Source organism: Abramis brama, assembly GCF_963993115.1.
Source record: "Abramis brama genome assembly, chromosome: 4".
In the NCBI taxonomy this organism is placed as follows: domain Eukaryota; kingdom Metazoa; phylum Chordata; class Actinopteri; order Cypriniformes; family Leuciscidae; genus Abramis; species Abramis brama.
Window position 1 is genome coordinate 51,500,837 of NC_139966.1, and position 22,568 is coordinate 51,523,404.

Here is a 22,568-nt window from a genome sequence, read left to right on the forward strand (position 1 = left end):
TAACAAGTAAACTCTGCATTGTATATCACGAATAATGCTGGCTTATTGACAAATTGCTTTTTCTCCTCTTTTGTAAGTCGCTTTGGATAACGCTAAATAGGCTACATAAATGTAAATGAAATCTATGCATCGCTTTACATAAACCCTTTGTTGAGAGAAAGGTTTCAGGGCCTATAAAGGTGCCTTGTGCACACTTATTTCTACATTTAACATATTTGGGGGAATTACAAGTCTAGTTATTTATTTTAAATATTTTTAATAAGCCTCGTGACTTTTGGAACTGCCCCCTGCTGGAAAACGCCAGTGGTGTTTCTTTTTCCCTGTGGATTTACAGCAGTGACGGTAAACGGAGTGAAGTCACGCCTCTCCATCTTTCCTGCTGCTACACTGTTTCCGTTCGTGGGAAAAACTTACTGCCTTTCCGTTTTTTTCAAGCTCTTGAACTTTTTCCGACCAACATGAAAGCAAAAGTCTGCTTACCGATAGTTTATATGCGTTTAACTTCTATTGGTCACAGTTAAAACATCACTAGACCTCTATATAAACAAAAAAGCAAACGAAAGTGAGGGAGAGTTTCATACGGAAAGAAGAAGCAAATCGGAAAACCTAAGTTGTGCTTCCAATAAGGTGAGTAAGGCTTAAAAAACGACGAAAATGTTATACTTTTGTATGAAAATGTTTATATTTTTAATATTTAGCCTACAATTGTGTACTATGGCAGTATATTCCCTTAGCTTGTAGCTACTGTTGATGTTTATCAGTTGCTTGTTAATGTTTATATCAGTTTAGGGAAATACTATCAGTTTTGTTTTGTTATGTGGCTATAATGTGTTATTTAAACAAAACAAAAAAAAGTATATGGAAGTTTAATAAGTGTGTAGGAATAATCTCTGCTACTACGGAAACTAGCTTTCTGTTATGGAAAGATAGCCAATGCTTATTACGCAGATATAGACGTAGGCTACAGTATCCTAGATTGAGTAGATTTGGCTGTATTCACGTAGGAGTGCAGCTGTGTTCAAGGCCTACAGCTGAGTCAAACTCAGCTTCTTTAGCATTCAGGAAACTTCTCATCGGTTGTTCAGAGAGGTACGATGCGCCAGTCGCGTGCGTGTGCGCGAGCCCGCAGGCTGTGATTTGCGCTGCCCTGGAATGTGCAGAATTGGCGCAACTAAAAAGCGCATAGTTGAAAGCAGCTGCTGCCTGTAGACTCATGGAAACATTGACAACATTTGCATGCACATCATTTCCCTATTGAGGTCTGTGTTTACTTTTAGCCTTTAATCTGGAAACTCCGCATCTTCTGAAATATTACTGTAATGCCCAATGTGTACTAAATCAGATTAATATCAGCTCTCTCAGTCCGTTTAAATAATTAACTTTAAATATTAACTCAATATTCTTAACATAATTTGGGTAATTTGCAAAGATAATAAGTATGGTATAAATAATGTAAATATACACACACGCACATACATACACATATTATATACATACACGCAATATAAATGTTTATTATTTGTAGATATAAAATAACTAAAAATACCACATTGTTTTGGTATTTGGTTGGTGGTGTTTTGTCATTTGGTTGGACATCGTCATGAGTATTTAAACAAAAACTGGTTTATATATATATTATACACGCACACACACACACACACACACACATACATTTATATACAGTCGTGGTAAAAAAATGTACATATACCTTGCAGAATCTGCAAAATGATAATTATTTTAACAAAATTAGAGGGATCATACAAAATGCATGTTGTTTTTTATTTAATACTGTCCTGAATAAGATATTTGACATTGTGTTGTTACCTGGATGATCCACAGCTGTTTTTTTGTGATGGTTGTTCATGAGTCCCTTTGTTTGTCTTTAGCAGTTGTTTGCCCAATGTTCTTCCGAAGAATTCCCAGGTCCCACAAATTCTTTGGTTTTCCAGGATATTTGAACCCTTTCCAGCAGTGACTGTATGATTTTGAGATCCATCTTTCCACATTGAGGACAGTTGAGGGACTCATTCACTACTATTACAAAATGTGAAAACAAAACTTATGGAGATGCTGGAAAACCAAAGAATTTAGTTGACTGTATATACAGTGAGGAAAATAATTATTTGAACACCCTGCTATTTTGCAAGTTCTCCCACTTGGAAATCATGGAGGGGTCTGAAATTGTCATCGTAGGTGCATGTCCACTGTGAGAGACATAATCTAAAAAAAAAAATCCAGAAATCACAATATATGATTTTTTAACTATTTATTTGTATGATACAGCTGCAAATAAGTATTTGAACACCTGTCTATCAGCTAGAATTCTGACCCTCAAAGACCTGTTAGTCTGCCTTTAAAATGTCCACCTCCACTCCATTTATTGTCCTAAATTAGATGCACCTGTTTGAGGTCGTTAGCTGCATAAAGACACCTGTCCACCCCATACAATCAGTAAGAATCCAACTACTAACATGGCCAAGACCAAAGAGCTGTCCAAAGACACTAGAGACAAAATTGTACACCTCCACAAGGCTGGAAAGGGCTACGGGGAAATTGCCAAGCAGCTTGGTGAAAAAAGGTCCACTGTTGGAGCAATCATTAGAAAATGGAAGAAGCTAAACATGACTGTCAGTCTCCCTCGGACTGGGGCTCCATGCAAGATCTCATCTCGTGGGGTGTCAATGATCCTAAGAAAGGTGAGAAATCAGCCCAGAACTACACGGGAGGAGCTGGTCAATAACCTGAAAAGAGCTGGGACCACCGTTTCCAAGGTTACTGTTGGTAATACACTAAGACGTCATGGTTTGAAATCATGCATGGCACCGAAGGTTCCCCTGCTTAAACCAGCACATGTCAATGCCCGTCTTAAGTTTGCCAATGACCATTTGGATGATCCAGAGGAGTCATGGGAGAAAGTCATGTGGCCAGATGAGACCAAAATAGAACTTTTTGGTCATAATTCCACTAAACGTGTTTGGAGGAAGAAGAATGATGAGTACCATCCCAAGAACACCATCCCTACTGTGAAGCATGGGGGTGGTAGCATCATGCTTTGGGGGTGTTTTTCTGCACATGGGACAGGGCGACTGCACTGTATTAAGGAGAGGATGACCGGGGCCATGTATTGCGAGATTTTGGGGAACAACCTCCTTCCCTCAGTTAGAGCATTGAAGATGGGTCGAGGCTGGGTCTTCCAACATGACAATGACCCGAAGCACACAGCCAGGATAACCAAGGAGTGGCTCTGTAAGAAGCATATTAAGGTTCTGGCGTGGCCTAGCCAGTCTCCAGACCTAAACCCAATAGAGAATCTTTGGAGGGAGCTCAAACTCTGTGTTTCTCAGCGACAGCCCAGAAACCTGACTGATCTAGAGAAGATCTGTGTGGAGGAGTGGGCCAAAATCCCTCCTGCAGTGTGTGCAAACCTGGTGAAAAACTACAGGAAACGTTTGACCTCTGTAATTGCAAACAAAGGCTACTGTACCAAATATTAACATTGATTTTCTCAGGTGTTCAAATACTTATTTGCAGCTGTATCATACAAATAAATAGTTAAAAAATCATACATTGTGATTTCTGGATTTTTTTTTTAGATTATGTCTCTCACAGTGGACATGCACCTACGATGACAATTTCAGACCCCTCCATGATTTCTAAGTGGGAGAACTTGCAAAATAGCAGGGTGTTCAAAATACTTATTTTCCTCACTGTAAATGTCTGTGGTCTTTACAGATCAAATTTGACCTAATTATGATCTTTCACCATTTGGCCTTTCGTCTTTTTATGCCATGTTGAATAGAACATTTTCTGGATCCCATTATACATCATCAATTACCGCTCATTATTCTGACAGTCGGTTGTTAAATGTTCACTCAAGCCTCTCTGCTTTACATACTTAAATAACCACTTAAGTATTCATATCAAGTTCAAGTTCACTTTATTTGTATAGCACATTTACAACAGCCACTAGGCTGACCAAAGTGCTTTACAGAACAACCAGATTAAAATATAGTAAGACCTGCATAACAACACATAAAACACAAGTAAGAGCAGCAAAGCTAAGCGAAACCTTAAAACCGGAGTGACAAAACAGTATCAGATTCAAATATAAAATAGTAAAACGGGAGTAGCAAAGCAGTATCAGACTCAAATATAGAATGTAAAAACAGGAGTGGCAAAACAGTATCAAACTCAAATATAAAATAGTAGAATATAGAAAACAGGTTTTTAACAGAGACTTGAAGGTGGATAGACTAGGGGCTGTTCTAATCTCAAGGGGCAGGGTGTTCCAGAGTCGCGGCCCTGCCACCGCAAATGCACGCTCCCCTCTACGCTCGAGTCTAACGCGAGGGACTACCAGCAGAGCCTGGTCGTTGGATCTTAGGCTTCTGGATGGAGTGTAGGGATGGACAAGTTCAGAGAGATAGGCAGGAGCTAAGTTATGAAGAGATTTAAAAACAAAGAGTAGAATTTTGAACTGGCAGCCAGTGTAGAGATTTGAGAATCGGAGAGATGTGGTCATATTTGCGACACTTATGTAGAAGTCTGGCCGCAGCGTTTTGGACTAACTGAAGACGAGCAATATGAAAACTTGATATACCGCAATGTAAGGAATTGCAGTAATCTAGCCGACACATAATAAATGCATGAATAGCCATTTCCTGAGTTTTCGGGGTGAGAAAGCCTTTGATTTTAGCCAATAGACGAAGTTGCTAGAAACTGAAACTGATTATGGATGAGATCTGTTTGTCAAATTTTAAAGGCTGGTCAATAAGAACACCTAAGTTCCGCACCCCTGGGGATTTAAAAGCCGATAGACTCTCTAACTCTGGACTTAGGCTACGTTTACACGGAAACGATCTGAAGAGAAAACGCAAAAGTGATCACATTTTATTCTGCGTTTAGACGAGCGTTATGGGGTGGAAATCTGCGTGCATACGGTCGGTGACGCAAAATTGTGTGAAATTCAATGTAGTATGCACTCCAGGCGGCTAGGTGGCAATGTGAAGCACTGATCGGTGCCTTCACTGTCTAGCAGACTTTTGCGTTTTTACCGTTTAGACGGAAACGCGACGGTGGAGCGTTTTTAAGATTTCCACTCTGGAGGGTGGTTTCACTTTTTTGCGTTTTTAAGCCCCAAAAACGCCGTCGCCGTCTAAACGAAAGGCACATCTGATAAAATATTTTTACATTTTCACCCGCGAGCGTTCTCGTGTAAACAGGGCCTTATACACTGAGAGTTTTCATTTGGGCTGAAAACAATGACCTCAGTCTTGTCTTCATTTAGGAAGAGGAAATTTTGGGCTAGTCATGCTTTAACCTCCTCTAAGCATCGCAGAAGAGAATTCATCGCTGCAGGGTTGTTTCTCTTGATTGGAATATAAATTTGAGTGCCGTCCGCGTAAAAATGAAAGGATACGCCATGACTCCTTAGAATAGCGCCCAGAGGTAGCATGTATAGAGAAAATGGAGCCAAACTAGAGCCCTGTGGAAGACCACAGGTCAGAGGTGCCATAGAGAAATTAGCCATCTTTACTCTAAACATTCTGTCAGACAGGTATGACTGAAACCATTTCAGGACAGAAGCTTTTAGACCCACCCAAGACTCAGGTCTAGATAAAAGAGTAGGGTGGTCAATGGTGTCAAAACCTGATGAAAGATCTAAGAGAACAAGAACCACAGTATCTCCGGAATCAGTGGAGAGATAAATATTGTTTTGAACTCTCAGGAGGGCGGACTCAGTGCTGTGAGCAGACCTAAAACCAGATTGAAAAACCTCATATATACAATTATTTGACAAAAAGTGTTGGAGTTGATCCAGCACAATTTTCTCCAATAGCTTAGAAATGAAAGGTAAGACAGATAGGCTGAATTTTTTTTAAAACAGAAGGATCTAGTAAAGGCTTCTTGAGTAGAGTAGTGACCGTAGCCACTTTAAGATTGGCAGGAACAGAGCCCGTTTTGAGACACTTGTTGATAAGAGATACCATACCTGGCCCAACCGAATCAATGATTCATTTTAAAAATATCATTTGGACAAAATGAAGGTTTGAGCTTGACAATCACATCCTTCAGTGTCTGGAGGTTGATAGGATCAAAAAGCAGAAGCAGGTGTCAAGATTGGGGGGACAGTTAAATTAGGGCAGACACTAAGTCGTAAGTTAGTGATTTTGTTAATAAAAAATCCGAGGAAGCCTTCACATAGAGCATCTGAGGCAACAGACAGTGTGTTAACAGAAGGATTAACAACAGATTGAATGACAGAAAACAGATCCTTTGGGTTAGAGTGATTGGATTCAAGTAAGTTTGAGAAATAAGCAGCTTTCGCAGACTTGGCAGCATTCTGATATGATGCTAGAGAGTCTTTCAGGCTGACCAAGCCTAGCCTAACCACTAGCAGCCAGCCAAGATAGTAGAGATAGCACAGTATCCGATTCTAATACCACTAGAGGGCAGTGCATCACAAAATTGTTCGCACCTCTAAAGAGGTCACGTGATTAGAGCTAAATAGTGTAATTAAAACAGAGAAAAAAGATCAAGTGTGAAGTGGAGCAGGTCAGAGCACAGCTTCTTTTGAATAGAAAGCCGAATAAAGCAATAATGACATAATTAAGGACTGAGACAGCACATGCCCTCAGGCTGTCATGCACAAAGAGTACGTCCTGTGCTGAATGTTCGCATCAAAGGGCATTTTTGCAATAACTGATCCTTTCATGCTGTCTTGAACTAACCTTAAACTTCACACACATTCAAAACAACTTATGCACATTGGCTTGCTTTTTTTGTTAGGTTTCAGATGCATGAATTTACCTGTTAAAGGTAAAATCTAATTTATCAAAGTCCTTCTATCCATTCTGACAATGAAAATGTAACTTCCTGCATGGAAGGCATCTTTAATATTCATGCGTGTGCATGGAAGGTAAACATTAGAAATGCTTGAAACAGTTGGTCTAATGAAAATGCCAGTTATAAATATATCGGACAGGCTGTTTGTTTCTGCTGTTGTTTTAGTCATGTTGCATACAGTCATCATAAGTCTTCAGTTCAATGTGACTCGTATTACTCTCTTGCGTGGACAAGATGTGTGTTGACAGACATTTCAAAAATACAAAAGTATTGTTAATATTGTAAAAGGTACACACCCAAGAGAATGGCTTAAAAGGCTTTTTTGTGTGAATGCTGAAGTGTTGAAAAACATGAGTGTGTGTAGTATATTGCATCATTACATTATACCACACCACAGACATCTTTGTTGCAGACATTGATATGTGGCCTTATTAGGAGATGATCAATGATATTCACTTCACCTCTTGACTGATCAATGATTTGGCTCATCAGTGTACATTTGCATCATAGAACCATTAGAAAATCTGTGCTTAGGGTTGTGGGCAATATAGGCCTAAAAGCATGCATATTTGAATGCATACTTGAAAATGGTATGCATTTAGGGTACCTGTAAAAACATATTATGATTTGGGGCCCGCTAATACTAAACTGGCATGCTGTAGTATGTACAATTGCACAGTTAGTATGCAAATAGCGATTCATGCCAGGTAGAAAGGTTATATTTTAGTTAACTACTATACACTTGTGTAGTTCATTAAGCCGTTACATATGACACACCATATGTGACTTCACCTGTTTTTCATGCTCTTTATTGATTGCAGCTGCTGTTTAATTCTTAGAAAGAAAAAGTATAGCAGGTTGAAATGGCTTTTTGCTTGCTGGAGGAGGAAAACAGCACTAATTCTCCTCCTTCTTTCCTAGTATGCAACTTCCATTTCCTTAGAAAGTGTTGGAAAGTGCTTTTTTGCCAGCAAGTCAACCAGCATTCCCTGGATGGTGAGTTAATGGTAGTTGATTTACATATAGGGCAGACTGTTCGGGAATAAAACCCTCTTGAGTGCCCTGAGAGTGCGCTTTACATGCAAGCTGGCGTGTCCATCTGAACAAAACCCACTCATGTACAGTGAGAAACATTCCTATAAAGACTAGAAAGGCTTGTTGTCTCAGAAGGATCTAAGCACGTTGTCCTTGAATAGTGTACAAAGAGAAGGTGTGTGTGTGTGTGTGTGTGTGTGTGTGAAACTGAGCAGATCGGCAGGCAGATGTTCATTATAGCGTTGTATGATTGTGCTTCCTCAGAGTCTGTTTAATTAATATTCCTTAAACACACATCTGGGTAACATTTGCTACATACTGTGGGATCCAAAAATCCACACTGACCTCATTGAAGATTTGGGAAACAAAAAAAAATAAAACCTAAATATTAAAGAAATATTAAAGATTATTCTGTACTATTTTCCCCACATATAATAATATATAATATAATATAATATAATATACATTATGATTATAAAGCTATAAAAAATCTGAATAAAATGCTAAATAAAAGCATTTTTACCACTCAAACTAGTACATATGTGATTGAGTATAGTTTTGAAAGAAATTGAATCTCCTGAAAAATAAAGTTCTCCAGACATAGTACTTTTCTGGCATGATTTACATACTGCCACAGCACCAACATATGAACATGCACAAATGATGCAAGAAATGGTCATAAAAACAATAATAATAATATGCAATAAAATACACATTCAGCAAGACTTAGGTTAATATTAAGAAAATCAATTCACTTAGAATACTTCTGTTTCTCTCTCTCTCTCTCTCTCTCTCTCTCTCTCTCTCTGCAATCCTCTTTTCTCTGTATGTATAATAAATGACTTTGGATGTGTTAAGTACCTGTGAACAGTGAACAGATATTCTGCACTGCTTCTCCTGTTATCTTCTATTCAGGCACCCAGACAGCAGCCATGTGAGACACACAAGCCATAAAATATTCCATAAGAGCATATAGTTTTATGCGCTACTGTTTGGGTCTTACAATTAGTGCTACATGCGCTGTTCCTGTAAGAACAGATTAGAACTAGGAGTGTAATTTTAGCAAATAGTTCACCCAAACAAAGTATGTTGCAGTGTACTTGTTTCGCAATGCCAAAATTATGATCTTATAAGTTATAATCACACTGAAAAGAAATTGATATTGATTACCTACCCAGTCATGGCTGTCTGTCGGTCATGACAAATGTCAGTTCTGGTTGTAAAAATAAACATTATTTAATCTTTAATTAACGAACATGAATTAACAATGAACAAAAATATATTTCTAAATTAATTTTAATTTAGAATATTAAATGCTTGTTAAAAAATACTGCTCAAGATACCTAATGCATTAACTAATTATTGCAAAAATAGTTATTAATCATATTGCAAAATAATATTTTTTGACTGTATTTAAAAAAAAAGAAGATAAATGCTCAAAATATTCAATTTCTTTATAAAGCATAAATTAATTTTCTTAGTGATTCCAAATGTTTGAAGTGTAGTGTATTGTATAGTGAAACCTCACAGTTATAACTTTATTTTATAGTTGACTTGTAATGAAAATCCCCATAAAAACTGTGCCAAAATAGGCAAATTAAAGGAACAAAATAAATTTATGGGAGGCCCTCAAAAGTATAGGCCTATAGGTGTACAAATTTGCTGGCAGTGTGTGGAGCTGTGGGAAAGGTTTATCCACCATAACAGCAAAATAAACACTTTTCAGTTAATAAATTCCTGTCTAATGAGTTTCCTGAGTATATCAGATCTCACAAAGCAACCTCAGGGTGAAATACACAGTCAGCTCCATACACACACACACACACACACACACACACACACACACACAATGTCACTATGCCATTTAATTAGAGTGGAAAGAGCACTGGAGGGAAAGAGGAATTATAGCTAAAAAAAAATCAACAAAATAGTAACACAGAAGGATCTCTACAGAAATACACACACACACACACACACACACACGCATGTTTAGTTACGTAAATACATTTTTTGCTTATATATTATTAACCAAATTATAATACTTCAGGCTAACCCTGCTTCAGGCTTCACTGCAGCTCACATTAGAGGTCAGTAATCCTAGCCAGTGGTTAAATCAGGATCACTATCAACAGGAAAGACTCTCTTTGAATGTGACTTTGGTTTGATAGATTGAAATGGGAATGAGAGACTGCAGTCTGGAGTCTGGACTGGCATCCGAACGTTTGTAACTTCAAACCTCTCAAAGTTAATCTAATTATTATCTAGTATCTATTAATTTAATGCTGTTCATGGTAAGAAGGTGTTTTGTGGGGTTGTTGGTTGCTGGTTGGTTGGGTGTTTTAGATTCTAGGGGTTTGTATGTATATTTTCTAACAAAACAATGCAGTCAGATATATATTTTTTTTTTCATTCAGGGGCCAAACAGTAATATTATAAAATTTGGCTAATGTCAATGTAAAGACCTAACTGTATTAAACATATTTAATTAATGTAAGTTTGCACATTAACTTAAAAAAAATCTACAAAATCTACTATAACACAGTATGAAAAGCCCAGTATTATTGGTTTTATATTTTTAGCAGGCAATGAAACAAAGCAAATGCATGTTGTCTTTAAAGTGTGTTTAATGTATAAATGTGTGTTTACATGTGCACACATGCAAACTCGCAGGAGTTACACATACTACTGCACATACATGTGCTAGGATTTGTTTTATATTGTTTTATCCCCCCAGCTTTCATTTTCTTGCTTGGATTGTGATACTTTCAAAAGGTACGTTGGAAGGGAGATAACGCATTCATTGACCTGCAAACAGATTGGCCAAAGTGAAGGAGGAGGAGCCAGAGAGAGGGATGAGTGGATGAAGGTAGGAGGATGCAGAGAGAGGGACAGAGCGCTAGTTGGGATGGAAAGAGCCGGGAGAGCAAAATCTCTAATAATAGCACTGCAGGGAAGCGAGAGCGTGCAGAGAAAAAAGTGTTACATGCAGCAAAGCGAATCATGCTGAACCAGAGCAGTGAAAGAATGCGATGGAGCGAGAGCGGGGAAAGTTGAAAACGCATGCTCCACATTCCCACATGCAGGATAGAAAAGGCAGAAAGAAGAAAAAGATAAATAGGAAGCACAGGGAGAAAGGCGTGCTCAGTGCAGAGGAATTACGGATCAAAGACCCAGCTGTAACCTCCAAAGTTCTGGTGTTTATGCGAGCGCATCTGTTTCATTTAAATCTGTTTCCTTCAAATGGCAAATGTGAAGACATGTGCTAAGTTGCAGCTTGTGTGAGTCTGTGTGTGAAACATGCCCTCTGCTCAGCCTTCATCCGATGATGCAGAGGTGTGAGAGCCACGAATCCGAGGTCCAGCGTAGCCCCTCATTGGACAGCGCAGAGTCAGAATTCACCCGGGCGGCCCGTCGGGGTCACCGCCTGGCAGTGGGGGCCTTCTATGGCTCCCGGGGCTCAAACGTCAAAGATCAAACAGCACAGAACGAAGGAGCCGTAGTTGCGGTCCCGCCGGGAGGAAAGCCTCAGGATAAGCGCGTGTCTGCCCGTGGGAAGTATGTTGTGTTTTACCTGGACTTGTCGTTTGTGTTGCTCCTAGAGTTCGAGAAGCTGAAGATGGCTCGTGGGTGCCTGTGCTGTGTCAAATACATGATGTTCCTCTTCAACCTGCTGTTCTGGGTGAGTATCAAACTACAGCATGAATTGTCCAAACTTACTTGTTTTAAAAAAAAATGCTTTCTCTTATCCATCTTTGATGTGCAGAGACTGTTGTAAGCTAGTATGTGTGTGATGATTTCTCCAAAAAGTTAACATGGTGTCTCCGTGGCACTTTCGAAACAAAGCGCTGTTTGTCTGAATGGTTCAGCAATATTCATTTCTGGCTCAGCCATTTATGTGAGTTTGGGGAATATTATTAGTGGTGTTTGATAAGCATCACTGCCAAGCATCACTATTATTACCACTCATACTTGGGATTATAGAACTGTCTAAATCCCTAACCCGAGGTAGTAACTCTACAGTATTAAATAAATCAAGTTATGCATCTTAAGAGAAATGTGCTTTTACTTTGCTTATATGCTATTACTTGATCATACGACAGACAACATAATACCAACAATTTATACTGAAAGAAGGATGCGAAACACACCTTGATACTTTGAATTAAGTCCACAATACACCCGCAGCCACATAGTATCATACTAAAACACTTAAGTAACCACATAGCAAACACCCTAGAATTGTGGTGCTAAACTTTGCACAAGCAAACATCACTCAAGTTTTCCTTAGAAAATGGAAAATTATAGCTATTTTGCACTATTCTGCTGCTGTTAGTTGTGCCATTGGTGGCAAAATTCTTAGTGAGGAGAGTATGTGGGTTTTCAAACAGTGGATGTTCATGTGAGATTATTAGCAGATGCCGTTTGGAATAAGATGCGTGGAGTTTTTGTTTTGCACATAAGCTAAGTTTCCATCCACTTGTCAATCGAATTATCTGAAGTTCGGTAAAAAAACTCATGCGAATAAAGTGTGTTTCCATCCAACGCTTTAAAGCGAATAAAAACCTGCATAATGACGTCACATGCTGTTTTGCGATCAGATTGGTATATCGAATTAATTTGAGACATTTTAAGGTGTTTCCATTCATTTTCGCACTGAATCGCACAACATTCAAGCAAACATTTGCGAACAAAGTTTTGCTAGACAAAATGGATTTATACAAATAACGTTTCCATCAGCGTTTATCACATAAGCCGTATATCGATCAAGATAAAATCCGATGAGACCGAACGTATTTCATTTGAGTCGACATTCATGAAATTCAATCGAATTTTACTGTTTCCATAAGGCATTTTTCATTCGATATCACTTAATTCGGATAAAAACGTGTGGATGGAAACATAGCTATAGATACTGTATGTTTTTATTTTCTCTCACAATCATGAACATATTAGATATAAAAACATCAATTTTGATTTTGAAAAGTCTTAGAAATTAAATAAATCTTTAAGTATGCTGAAATTGCAATCTAAAGTGCTTCAGTAGCTAAAAACCGGTAGTTGTGAATGTAGTCTGTATAAAACCGTTTCTAAACTGTCCCAATAATCACAAACAACCTGAAAATCATGCAAATGTCATGTAACCCTTAAAAGAAATTCCATTTTCCATAATTATTTGTATTTAATTATTTATGCAATTATATTCAAAATGCACTTAGCTCAGAAATCAGTTTGAATGGACATGACGCTCTTAGATCAAAGGCAGTAATACATATTCATCTGAACCAGAGCATTCAAATGAACCACCCTCTTTTCCTCTCGCTCTCTCTCATTCTAACATCTCTCATAGGCTCACCATTTAACTTCTCATTCATCTGCGTTGTTGTTGTTGTGGACATACAACAGGAAGTCTGTGTCAGATTATGGTTCTGTGTGTTGCAAGATTTTCCTCGTTTGATCTGCTGCGCCTGTGTGTTGTTGTTTGTTTGATTCTGAGCGGGTTTAATGACGGATGCACCAAATCTCAAGCAGGAAACTTGAGAGAAAAAACTCCCGACTGATCTGAAATCTCCCACTGCACACACACCCCCATATACATCCATATAGCGATGGAAAGGGAACATAAAAAAATAGGGAAATTATGAAAAGATTGCAAAGGCCTGGAGATTTTACACTGGTACACTTTAAACAGCGGGGCGGAGAGGGAATAAAAGAGATTGAGGAGGGAGAGAGGAAAGATAAAAGTGATTTGAAAAGGAGACGCAGAAAGCTTAATATAGAATTATCTTGGGATGGAACGGTTTGTCTAAGCATTTTGGTTTTCTTTTGGTTTGCTGGAATTTAATTGTGGAGTTCAATTGTTCTATTGAAGAGGAATTAATTTCCTGTTCTGAATTACAAGATTTGCAGAGGCGTTCAGTAAAGTCTTCGCATAACATAATACAAAAAAGCTTGATCTTCCTGCTTATGTGAAAGACAGTTGGCAAATTGTTTGCATTTTTATTATATTTTGCCTAGAATGTAAATGGGATGGTAATGATGTTTCTGAGTTGAGTTGAGTGTTTTAGGTCACTGTTAATCTATATTGCATGTGTTTGACATTACTGAGCCTGATGGCTTTCAGCTCCATGTTTAATACATGAGTCAGAAAGTTAGGGCCAGACTCGCTTCACTTTTCATAAGGTCACAAACACACAGTACACTCATTAGTGAGGTGAGGTCTGTTAACGACTGACTCAACTTTTCTCTCTCTTGTTGTGGCATCTTATTTCTAATACTTATTCATCAATGTTGTTCCTTTTTCCCTGTCCTTTCTATTAATTTCCTTTCTGATTTTCATTGCCTGTCCTTTTCTTTCTTTCCTTTCTTTTTTAATTTCCTTTGCTGTTCATTTTCCTGTACTGTCTTTTTCCATTTCATTTCCTGGCCTTTTCTAATCTGTTCTTCTCTTTCTTTTCCTTCCTTTCCATCCCCTTTCCTATTCTTTGACCTTTCATTTCCTTTTTAATGTTACTATTTCATTCGTTTCTGTCATTTCCTTTTATATCCTTCTCCTGTCATTTGTCCTTTCCTATTTCCTTGTTTCCATCTTTTTCTATTCTTTTCCTTTTTCCTGTCTTTTTCTATAGAGTGCATTAGTGGCCGTCCCATTTTTCAGCGGCGCTGGTTGCGGAAGTATTTTTTCCATTCATTTCTCCCATGGGGATTTTAAAAAGGTCTTCTATAAAGCATTATAAGAATCATTACATTGATTTACAAAGGTGAAAGGTACAAAACTGTGTACGGCTTTAGTGAGGGAAAGAACTACAATCCCATGAAGCATTGCTTACAGCACAATCAAACTAAAAGTGATATAAAACTATTCATTTAAAAATGTTGATTATATAAAAACAATGTTTTTGCAAAATATGCATATATATACAAATATTGATCGTATGGAGGCCGACTCGATGACGTCATTCGCAGTGCTGAGTGGGCGGAGCTAACAAACTCTTTTGACGTGTTTGGCTTCTTTCGATTCAGGCGTTTCTGTACAGCATCATGGGTGGGCCTAATGGAGTTTTTCACCACAAAAACACAATTATTTTAAAACCTAGTTGAAATAATGCAGGCTGGCGGCTTCAACAGAAGCAAATACCATTGATTAAAAACACAGTAGGTCTGTCTTTAACATTTTATAAGTTATCATTAAAAATCTATTTCCCTATGGAGAAAATTAATGGCATTTTTACTTCCGACTGTTGCACTCTATTCCTTTTCTTTTCCCTGTCCTTTTCTATTAATTTCCTATTTCCTTGTTCTTATCTTTTTCTTTTTTTCCATTTCTATTATTTATTTTCGTCTCTTTTTATTCCTTTTTTTCACACCCCTTTCCTGGCCTTTTTCTTTTTCCTGTTATGACAGTTCATTTCTTGTCTTTCCTAGGCCATTTCCATTCATATGCCATGTCCTTTCCCTTTTTATTTCTTCCTTTTTCTTTTTCTTTTTCCTTTGTTCTTATCCTTTATTTCTTTCCTTTCTTTCTATTGTCTCCCTTGTCCTTTCTGCGGTCTTCTCTTCACACACCTTAAATTGTGTTCAATGCTGGCTACGTCAGATCATTTATCTAGTGAATGTGTGCCTCAGTCTGCGTGTGTTACATCACGAACGAACCGTCTCCCAGTTTGAAATGCAGGATTAGATTAAGAACAAACCCATTTTGAAGGATTTTCCAAAGGCAGAGAGAATAGATTGAATTCAATTTGATTTGTTTGTGTGTCTTCATTCTGGTAGTGCATCCTGAATACTAAAATTTGGGTTAAAAGCTGTTTATTATCCAGCATGGTCTGTCTGCTCCTGTGGACAGAATAGTCTTATTCTCTGCTCTTCCCGTTTATGTTTTATTTTGTTATTTTCTAGTTTGTGCGCTCTTTGGCTTATTTTTCCTGCTTGCATTTGCTCCCTAATTATTTCCTCTCAGACGTTTTGATTACTGTGCCATACTTTTCATTTTCATGGCTTTAAGTTTTCATCATCTTTAACCTATTTTTCTGACTCACTTCTCTCTCTCTCTCTCTCTCTCTCTCTCTCTCTCTCTCTCTCTCTCTCTCTCTCACTCTCTCTCTCTCTCTCTCTCTCTCTCTCTCTCTCGCTCACACACACCTGTTTTATCTCTTATTATTCATACTCATCATTTTCCGAGCGTAAGGATTCTGGCTCATTTTAGATTCTTCGTGGTTCTCAGAGTCCATGCTGGGTATTTTCTCGAGGGAACTGAATGACACAGCTTTTCACCTTCAGTTAAACTCAAAAGAAGAGTGTGTGTGGAGCCAGACCGCTGCACTCTAGGGCATATCTTGCAATGACACACATAATGTTAGAGAGGATTAACAGAGAACATCTTGCCCTGCAAATTTTTCATTTTAAAGACTTTAAAAATATTTCTTTTTTATATGATATTTTAACTTACATTTATTATAAGTTAATATTTAAAAACACTAATGATTTAGCAGTGTTAAATGTAATCTTTAGCTAATCTTTAAATTAATGTCCATTTTTCATACTATAAATTATAGGCTAATGTTGTTGATGCCTAAAGTCACTTGTAGCATTTAAAACAACTGATTTTAGTTTTATTGATTTTTAGTTTTATTTATACAATTTTTATATTTTAATATTTATTTTAATTAGTGCTGTCAAATCGATTAATCGCATCTAACATAAAAGTTTGTAAATATATATTTGTGTGTGTATCAGTAATTTATCAGTCATCATCGGCCATGACATTGAATCGTCAAGATAAATGTTTAACTTTTTCTTGCTGGAAGATTATATACAAATGTGATCTTAAAAATGTGAATGGCTTATTTATAGTTGACTCTACTTGGTAAATTGGGATAAACCAGAGCATTTCGACATTTTTGTTTAAAACTTAATTTTGCAGCAATTCAGAAAAAAGAACAGCAATATTTATCAGATTAAAAATCCCTTGCACACACATGCACACACGCACCACCTTGTTCCGCAAATACAGCACATTCTGGGGTTTTTTGGAGCTATAGGTCAGGTTTGTTTGCTAACTTTCTCCTTTTGCCTGCCTTTAGCAGACTGGAATACTTTTACATTTCAGTTACCTGAGCATGAAATTACTAGAGTTTCTCCCCATACGAGATGTGAACAAGCACACCTTGTACAGTCTAGACACACACACACAAAATTCACACTTCAATACTCAACAACCTTTATTGCGGTTCCATTAGCATTTATATTGCTCTCACAGCAGGGAGAGCTGACACAGATTTCACTTTGTTGATTAGGCATGCACACACATTTCTACCTCAGTCCTGCAACACTAACTATACCTTCCCTTGAGTGATCTTGAGTTCACAAAGTGGCACTCAGGTGCTCCTGAGATCTACTGACTTCAGTGATAGAAACTGAAGAGTTGCTCTAATACTTTATAAAACTTTTGCACAAGTAAAAGCCTGAGGAAATACTACCGAACTGAACGGTTATGCATGTTTGATCTAGTTTCTGTGTGTTTATTTACATAAAACACTCTCTTTGTCTCTCCTCAGTTGTCGGGCTGTGGGTTGTTAGGCGTGGGCATCTGGCTGTCTGTTTCTCAGGGCAGTTTTGCCACATTCTCCCCCTCCTTCCCCTCCATCTCAGCCGCCAATCTGGTCATCACCTTGGGTTCCGTCGTCATGGTAACAGGCTTCCTGGGTTGCCTCGGTGCCATCAAGGAGAACAAATGCCTGTTGCTAAGTGTAAGTCGACACCTACATCTCCCACAATGCACACTGTATAATGAACTAATTGTTAACCCAGGATTGTTTTAACCATGGGTTAATGTAATCCTGGGTTGTCAGGTTTTGAGATTTCACATAGTACATTTGCAAAACCTGTCTCAATTATGCATGTTATGATTTAATATGTCCTCTACAAAGCACTTAAACATTTAATTGTTTAGTTTAGGGATTCACAAAAACTTTTTTTTGTCAGCCAAGACCTAAAATATTTACTTAAGACCATCTGAGACTTTAGATTAATATTTCAGTAATTTAACAAAAAATTAATATGTTCATGATTCTTTGCTGCCGGTTAATGGTCACATGACATGCATGTAAACAAATAAAATATTTCATATTTTTTTAGTAAGCATTTACGTATTTTAAAATTATTTATTTAAAATTTGACATTTTTATGCTTTACATTTTATTATCAAGATGCTTTCAGGTAAAACAGCTCAAACATGCATTTTAGCTTTGTCTGTGAAACCGGGCAATAGTGTTAAACATTAAAACAAGATATTTACAGACCTTTGAATGACTATATAGTAAAGCATTTTTACTAGTTGTCCAGAAAACTACAATGGACCAATGTGTACCTCATGTAAAGGATTCACAATACGGCGTGCAGCATCAGGGGTCTTCGTAGCGCTGCGCTGATGGAGAGTGTGGGAGTGCAGAGAAAGCTGCGCAGATGAGATGCTGCGAGTGAGAAACAAAAGCGTGCCTATCTCCATTCCCACATTCAAACTGCTACCATTGTTATGAATGGTGCAAAAACATGTCAAATTCAACTCGCTTATAGTTTCTGTCAGCCTTTGGGTGACACTTGGTAATTATTTTGGCTTGAAGCCTCCGCTAAGAAAAAAAAAAAGAAGATATATATATATATATATGGCCGCGCTTTAGTTTAGGGTCAATTCTCACTATTAACTAACTATTAACTATGACTTTTGCCTCAATTAACTCCTAATTACTGTTTATTAATAGTTAGTAAGGTAGTTGTTAAGTTTAGGTATTGCATGGTCAGAATAAGGTTTTATAAGTTCTAGCAAACAGCCAATATAATAGTAAAATGCATGCTAATAAGCAAGTAGTTAATTGACAACTCAATGGCACAATTGACCACTCACAATCAGATATTCCACAGTATAATATGTACTGTATATGTCTTATGTAAAGCACTTTGTTGTTGTGTATAGTTTACTTACTTTCACTCTCTTTTCACTTGTAGTTCTTCATTGTTCTGTTAATCATTCTGCTGGCAGAGCTGATTTTGCTCATCCTTTTCTTCGTGTACACAGACAAGGTACAGTACGACCACCAAGCATTATACTATCTATTTATTGCACACACACAATCACAGAACTTACCACCCACTGTGCACAGACTCTCATTACCCACACCAATCCTGACAACAGCAACAGCCCACACACCTGCTATCCTACTCTCAGTAATCTTAAAGTTTTCTTCATTTCCAAACATCTGCTCTGTAACTCATGAAGAAGATGTGATTTAAACTCTTCTGCAGGTGAGTGAGAATGCTAAACAGGACCTTAAAGACGGCCTGCGCCTCTACAACACGGACAATAACGTCGGCCTCCGCAACGCCTGGAACATTATCCAAGCTGAGGTGTGTGTGCATGAGTGCAGGTGTGATATACTGTCGTCAGTGACAGTAATGGAGGGTCACTGAGAGTTCAGGTAGTTTGATTGGGCCGTCTATCCACAGCTGCTCTCCACAGAATTGCGGAAGATAACTCTTGAAGTCTCTAGTATTGAACAATATGCAGACGTCTGCAAAAAAATAGTTTTTGAAGTGTGGGAATGATGCATCTGAATATGCACTCTTTCTCTCAGTGGGAGTGTTGTGGTGTAACTGGGCACACAGACTGGCATGATGCCCTGCAGGAGAAAACAGTGCCAGACAGATGCTGCCAGGAGCACTACAGAGAGTGCGGCCGCAACGCCACTAACATCTTCTGGTCACAGGTACCTTATTTTATTATATTTTATTTTATTTTATTTTATTTTATTTTATTTTATTTTATTTTATTTTATTTTATTTTATTTTATTTCTGGAACCTTATTTTAATGCCTTTATTTTAATTAATCCTTTATTCTATGTTTTTTATTTTATTCTATGTTATTACTGGAACCTTATTTTAATGCCTTTATATTAATTAATCATTTATACTATTTATTTTATTTTATTACTGAAAATGTATTTTAATGCCCTTATATTAATTCATCCTTTTTATATTTTATATTTTATTTTATCTTTTATTTAAACTTCAATAGCAAAAAATAATTTCAACCAATCAAAATGATTGTTTCAGTGAATCGGTTCAAAACATTCATTCATTTGTACTTTCATTACACTGTGTTAGTATCAATTTATGTTGGTTAATATTGCAGTTTATTGGGGCATATAAATGAAAAATTGCATTTTATCAAGTATATAAATGAAAATGAGTAATTAACAATTTAACAATCATGAATTTAATTAGGAAATTTTGGGATTATTTTTAGATTTAGATTAGATTTTACTGTATTGTACAACAACAACAACAACAAAGTAATTAATACAAAAATATTTAGTTTAACTAAAATGTTTTTGATTCAGTTTTAGAAATGAATCAAATGAATCTCCTTTTTTAACTAGTGCTAGTAGTTTACAAGTTATTAAGATTTCCCTGGACTTGTCTCTCTAATTGAGGTTTTCATAAATTCTTCTGTGATCGTCCAGATTAATAATGTAACTGAGTTATTTATTGACTCCCCCTTTTTAGTTTTAGAAGCTTTAATGTTGTTCGCTACTCTTTGTTAAAAGCTTGTACCGTAGCTGGCTGCTTAAAAGATACTACTTTTAAATTATGAATATCATGCACATTGTAAAAAGTTTCAACATTTTAGTTTCAAACAGTTTCAAAGCCGCCCCAACATGACTCATAATCTTATTGCACATTGCAACGCCTCTTCATTCTGACCTTTAGGGCTGCTACGAGAAGGTTGAGGAATGGCTGAACGACAACAAACATTTGCTTGGAACCATCGCGATGTGTGTGCTGGTCTTACAGGTACAAGCATTACGATTTGCCTCTAATGTTGTCACATCCTGTTTGATGCACACCCATGCTGATGTCATTTCCTCTATTTTGCAGCTGCTCGGGATGGCCTTCTCCATGACTTTATACCAGCAGATTCACAGGGCGGGAAAGAAGTATGATGCCTAGAGGAAGCCCAGTGTTATACAACAAAAAACACTTTGAACACCTTATGTATTATTTCAAAGCCCCGTTTCATGCCATCACAAACTATAACCATTGAAAATTAAGCTTGAATCTATCAGATTTAATTATGTAGAACAGGCTGTAGATATTTTTGCTCGGCTGCTGAGTGGCTTTTTCATTTTGGCCCGAGGTCTAACTGCAACCGTAGGATGAAAACTAATAAAGGGAATAGATTGTGAGAAGCAATTATGGATGTTTGCAGCCGTTAAGCAGGTCTTGGAAATAGTCCATTAGCGTATTGTACAAAAATGCCCACGTCAAGTAAGATTGGACTTTGGAGATCGCAATGCACATCAGAGGATACGTTCAGTATTTCTCTCTTGGACTGTTGCATACACGTAGATGCAATTTCCTTTGTTGATGTAATATATCAATCGCATGCTGTATATATTTTACACTGACATAAGCGTACTGTACAATTGCACACAAACAATCCTTTATCTGATGACTTAAGTGTTAGGGAGAGTGGGGTAAGATGCGTCAATCCCTTAATCTACCAAAAACTGTGCACAATTTTTGTAATATTATTAGATAATCAGAAAGGCTCTGTTTTTAGCATGTTAAAGTAAAATGTGTGACAAGAAATGAATATATGTTAAGTACATTTTATTCAGAATATTTCTAAATTTTGATATATCTATAGTTACATAAATTATTTGACTAAATTTGGGCTTTACATATTCTGGATATTTGCGAGATATCATTTCTATCATTTGAAAAGTGTCACAGCTTACCTAACTCTTCCCTACTTTCAGTTCATACGAAATATGAAATTGTTTATATGTATGAGAGAGAGAGAGTCTAGGCTAGTCATCTGCTCGCTCTGGGGCTTTGTGTCCTGGTGACTCTCTTCTCGTCTCTGTCTACTCTCTTTGTTTTCTCGCTCACTGATCTTTTCAAAGTGCATCTGTACTGCCAGGAGGCAAACGAGCTATCCTACTCCGCCTACCGTCAGGGAAGAGAGGGAGATGAGATCAAAGGATATAGAGGTTAGGAAATAGAGGGGGAGAAAGACCTAATAACGGCCTCTCCTGAAAACAAACAGCATCATGCAATGACACCTGAAAGAGTGCAATGAGAGTTAAACCTATAAGCCATAACCTCGGCGAGCTGTTTCTGTCATTTCCCTAAAATACGTTCCTACTCGTAATCAGTTTTTGAGGTCTATAAGTATATTTTAATCCACAGATTAAATAGCTGCATCATTACAAAGTATTGAATTATCTGGATAATTTATTACCATGTGATATATCTGCATTACTGTTTAACCAACATATTATTTTAAATAAAAAGAAAACTGTTTTAAATAAAATGTTTTTGTCTGACATAAATATATTGCAAAATATCTGCCTCCAAAAACTAGGAAAAATATTATTCATTTTTTATTAATTCTTCATATTCCAGCATACATTACAGTTAAGCACTAGCAAAGCTGAATAATAATGATGTAAATGTAAATACATTGTGCAAACATGTTAAATCAATGAATGTCAGTGGTCAGTTTGATGGGGTTTTTTATGCCTTTCATGCAAACTGTATTTGTCTATTGGTTGTCTAGTAACTCTCACACCGTGGGATGTCCAGATAATGATCTCTTTCTCAAACTTGTGGATTCTCAATTAGGTAA

General features: G+C 37.2%; 1 protein-coding gene across 2 annotated transcripts; it reads left to right on the forward strand.

The window, feature by feature from the left end:
- Positions 1–330: 330 nt before the first annotated feature.
- On the forward strand, positions 331–22,253 carry tspan9b (tetraspanin 9b). Of its 2 annotated transcripts, XM_084112639.1 has the most exons (8): positions 331–627; positions 11,481–11,560; positions 17,436–17,627; positions 18,883–18,957; positions 19,180–19,281; positions 19,509–19,640; positions 20,645–20,728; positions 20,813–22,253. In XM_084112639.1, the coding sequence occupies exons 2-8, from the start codon at positions 11,498–11,500 to the stop codon at positions 20,882–20,884; spliced, it is 720 nt and encodes a 239-aa protein (XP_083968765.1). In that variant the 5' UTR covers positions 331–627; positions 11,481–11,497; the 3' UTR covers positions 20,885–22,253. The 2 variants fall into 2 exon arrangements, with proteins under 2 accessions (XP_083968765.1, XP_083968764.1); XM_084112638.1 differs by lacking the exon at positions 331–627 and having other exon boundaries at positions 11,069–11,560.
- Positions 22,254–22,568: the final 315 nt, after the last annotated feature.

Bases quoted from the DNA above. Each gene is read 5' to 3' on its own strand.
- tspan9b (XM_084112638.1), top strand. From the start codon at position 11,204: ATGATGCAGAGGTGTGAGAGCCACGAATCCGAGGTCCAGCGTAGCCCC. The intron at 11,561-17,435 runs GTGAGTATCAAA...GTCTCTCCTCAG, and splicing joins TCTTCAACCTGCTGTTCTGG to TTGTCGGGCTGTGGGTTGTT. The intron at 20,729-20,812 runs GTACAAGCATTA...TCTATTTTGCAG, and splicing joins TGTGTGTGCTGGTCTTACAG to CTGCTCGGGATGGCCTTCTC.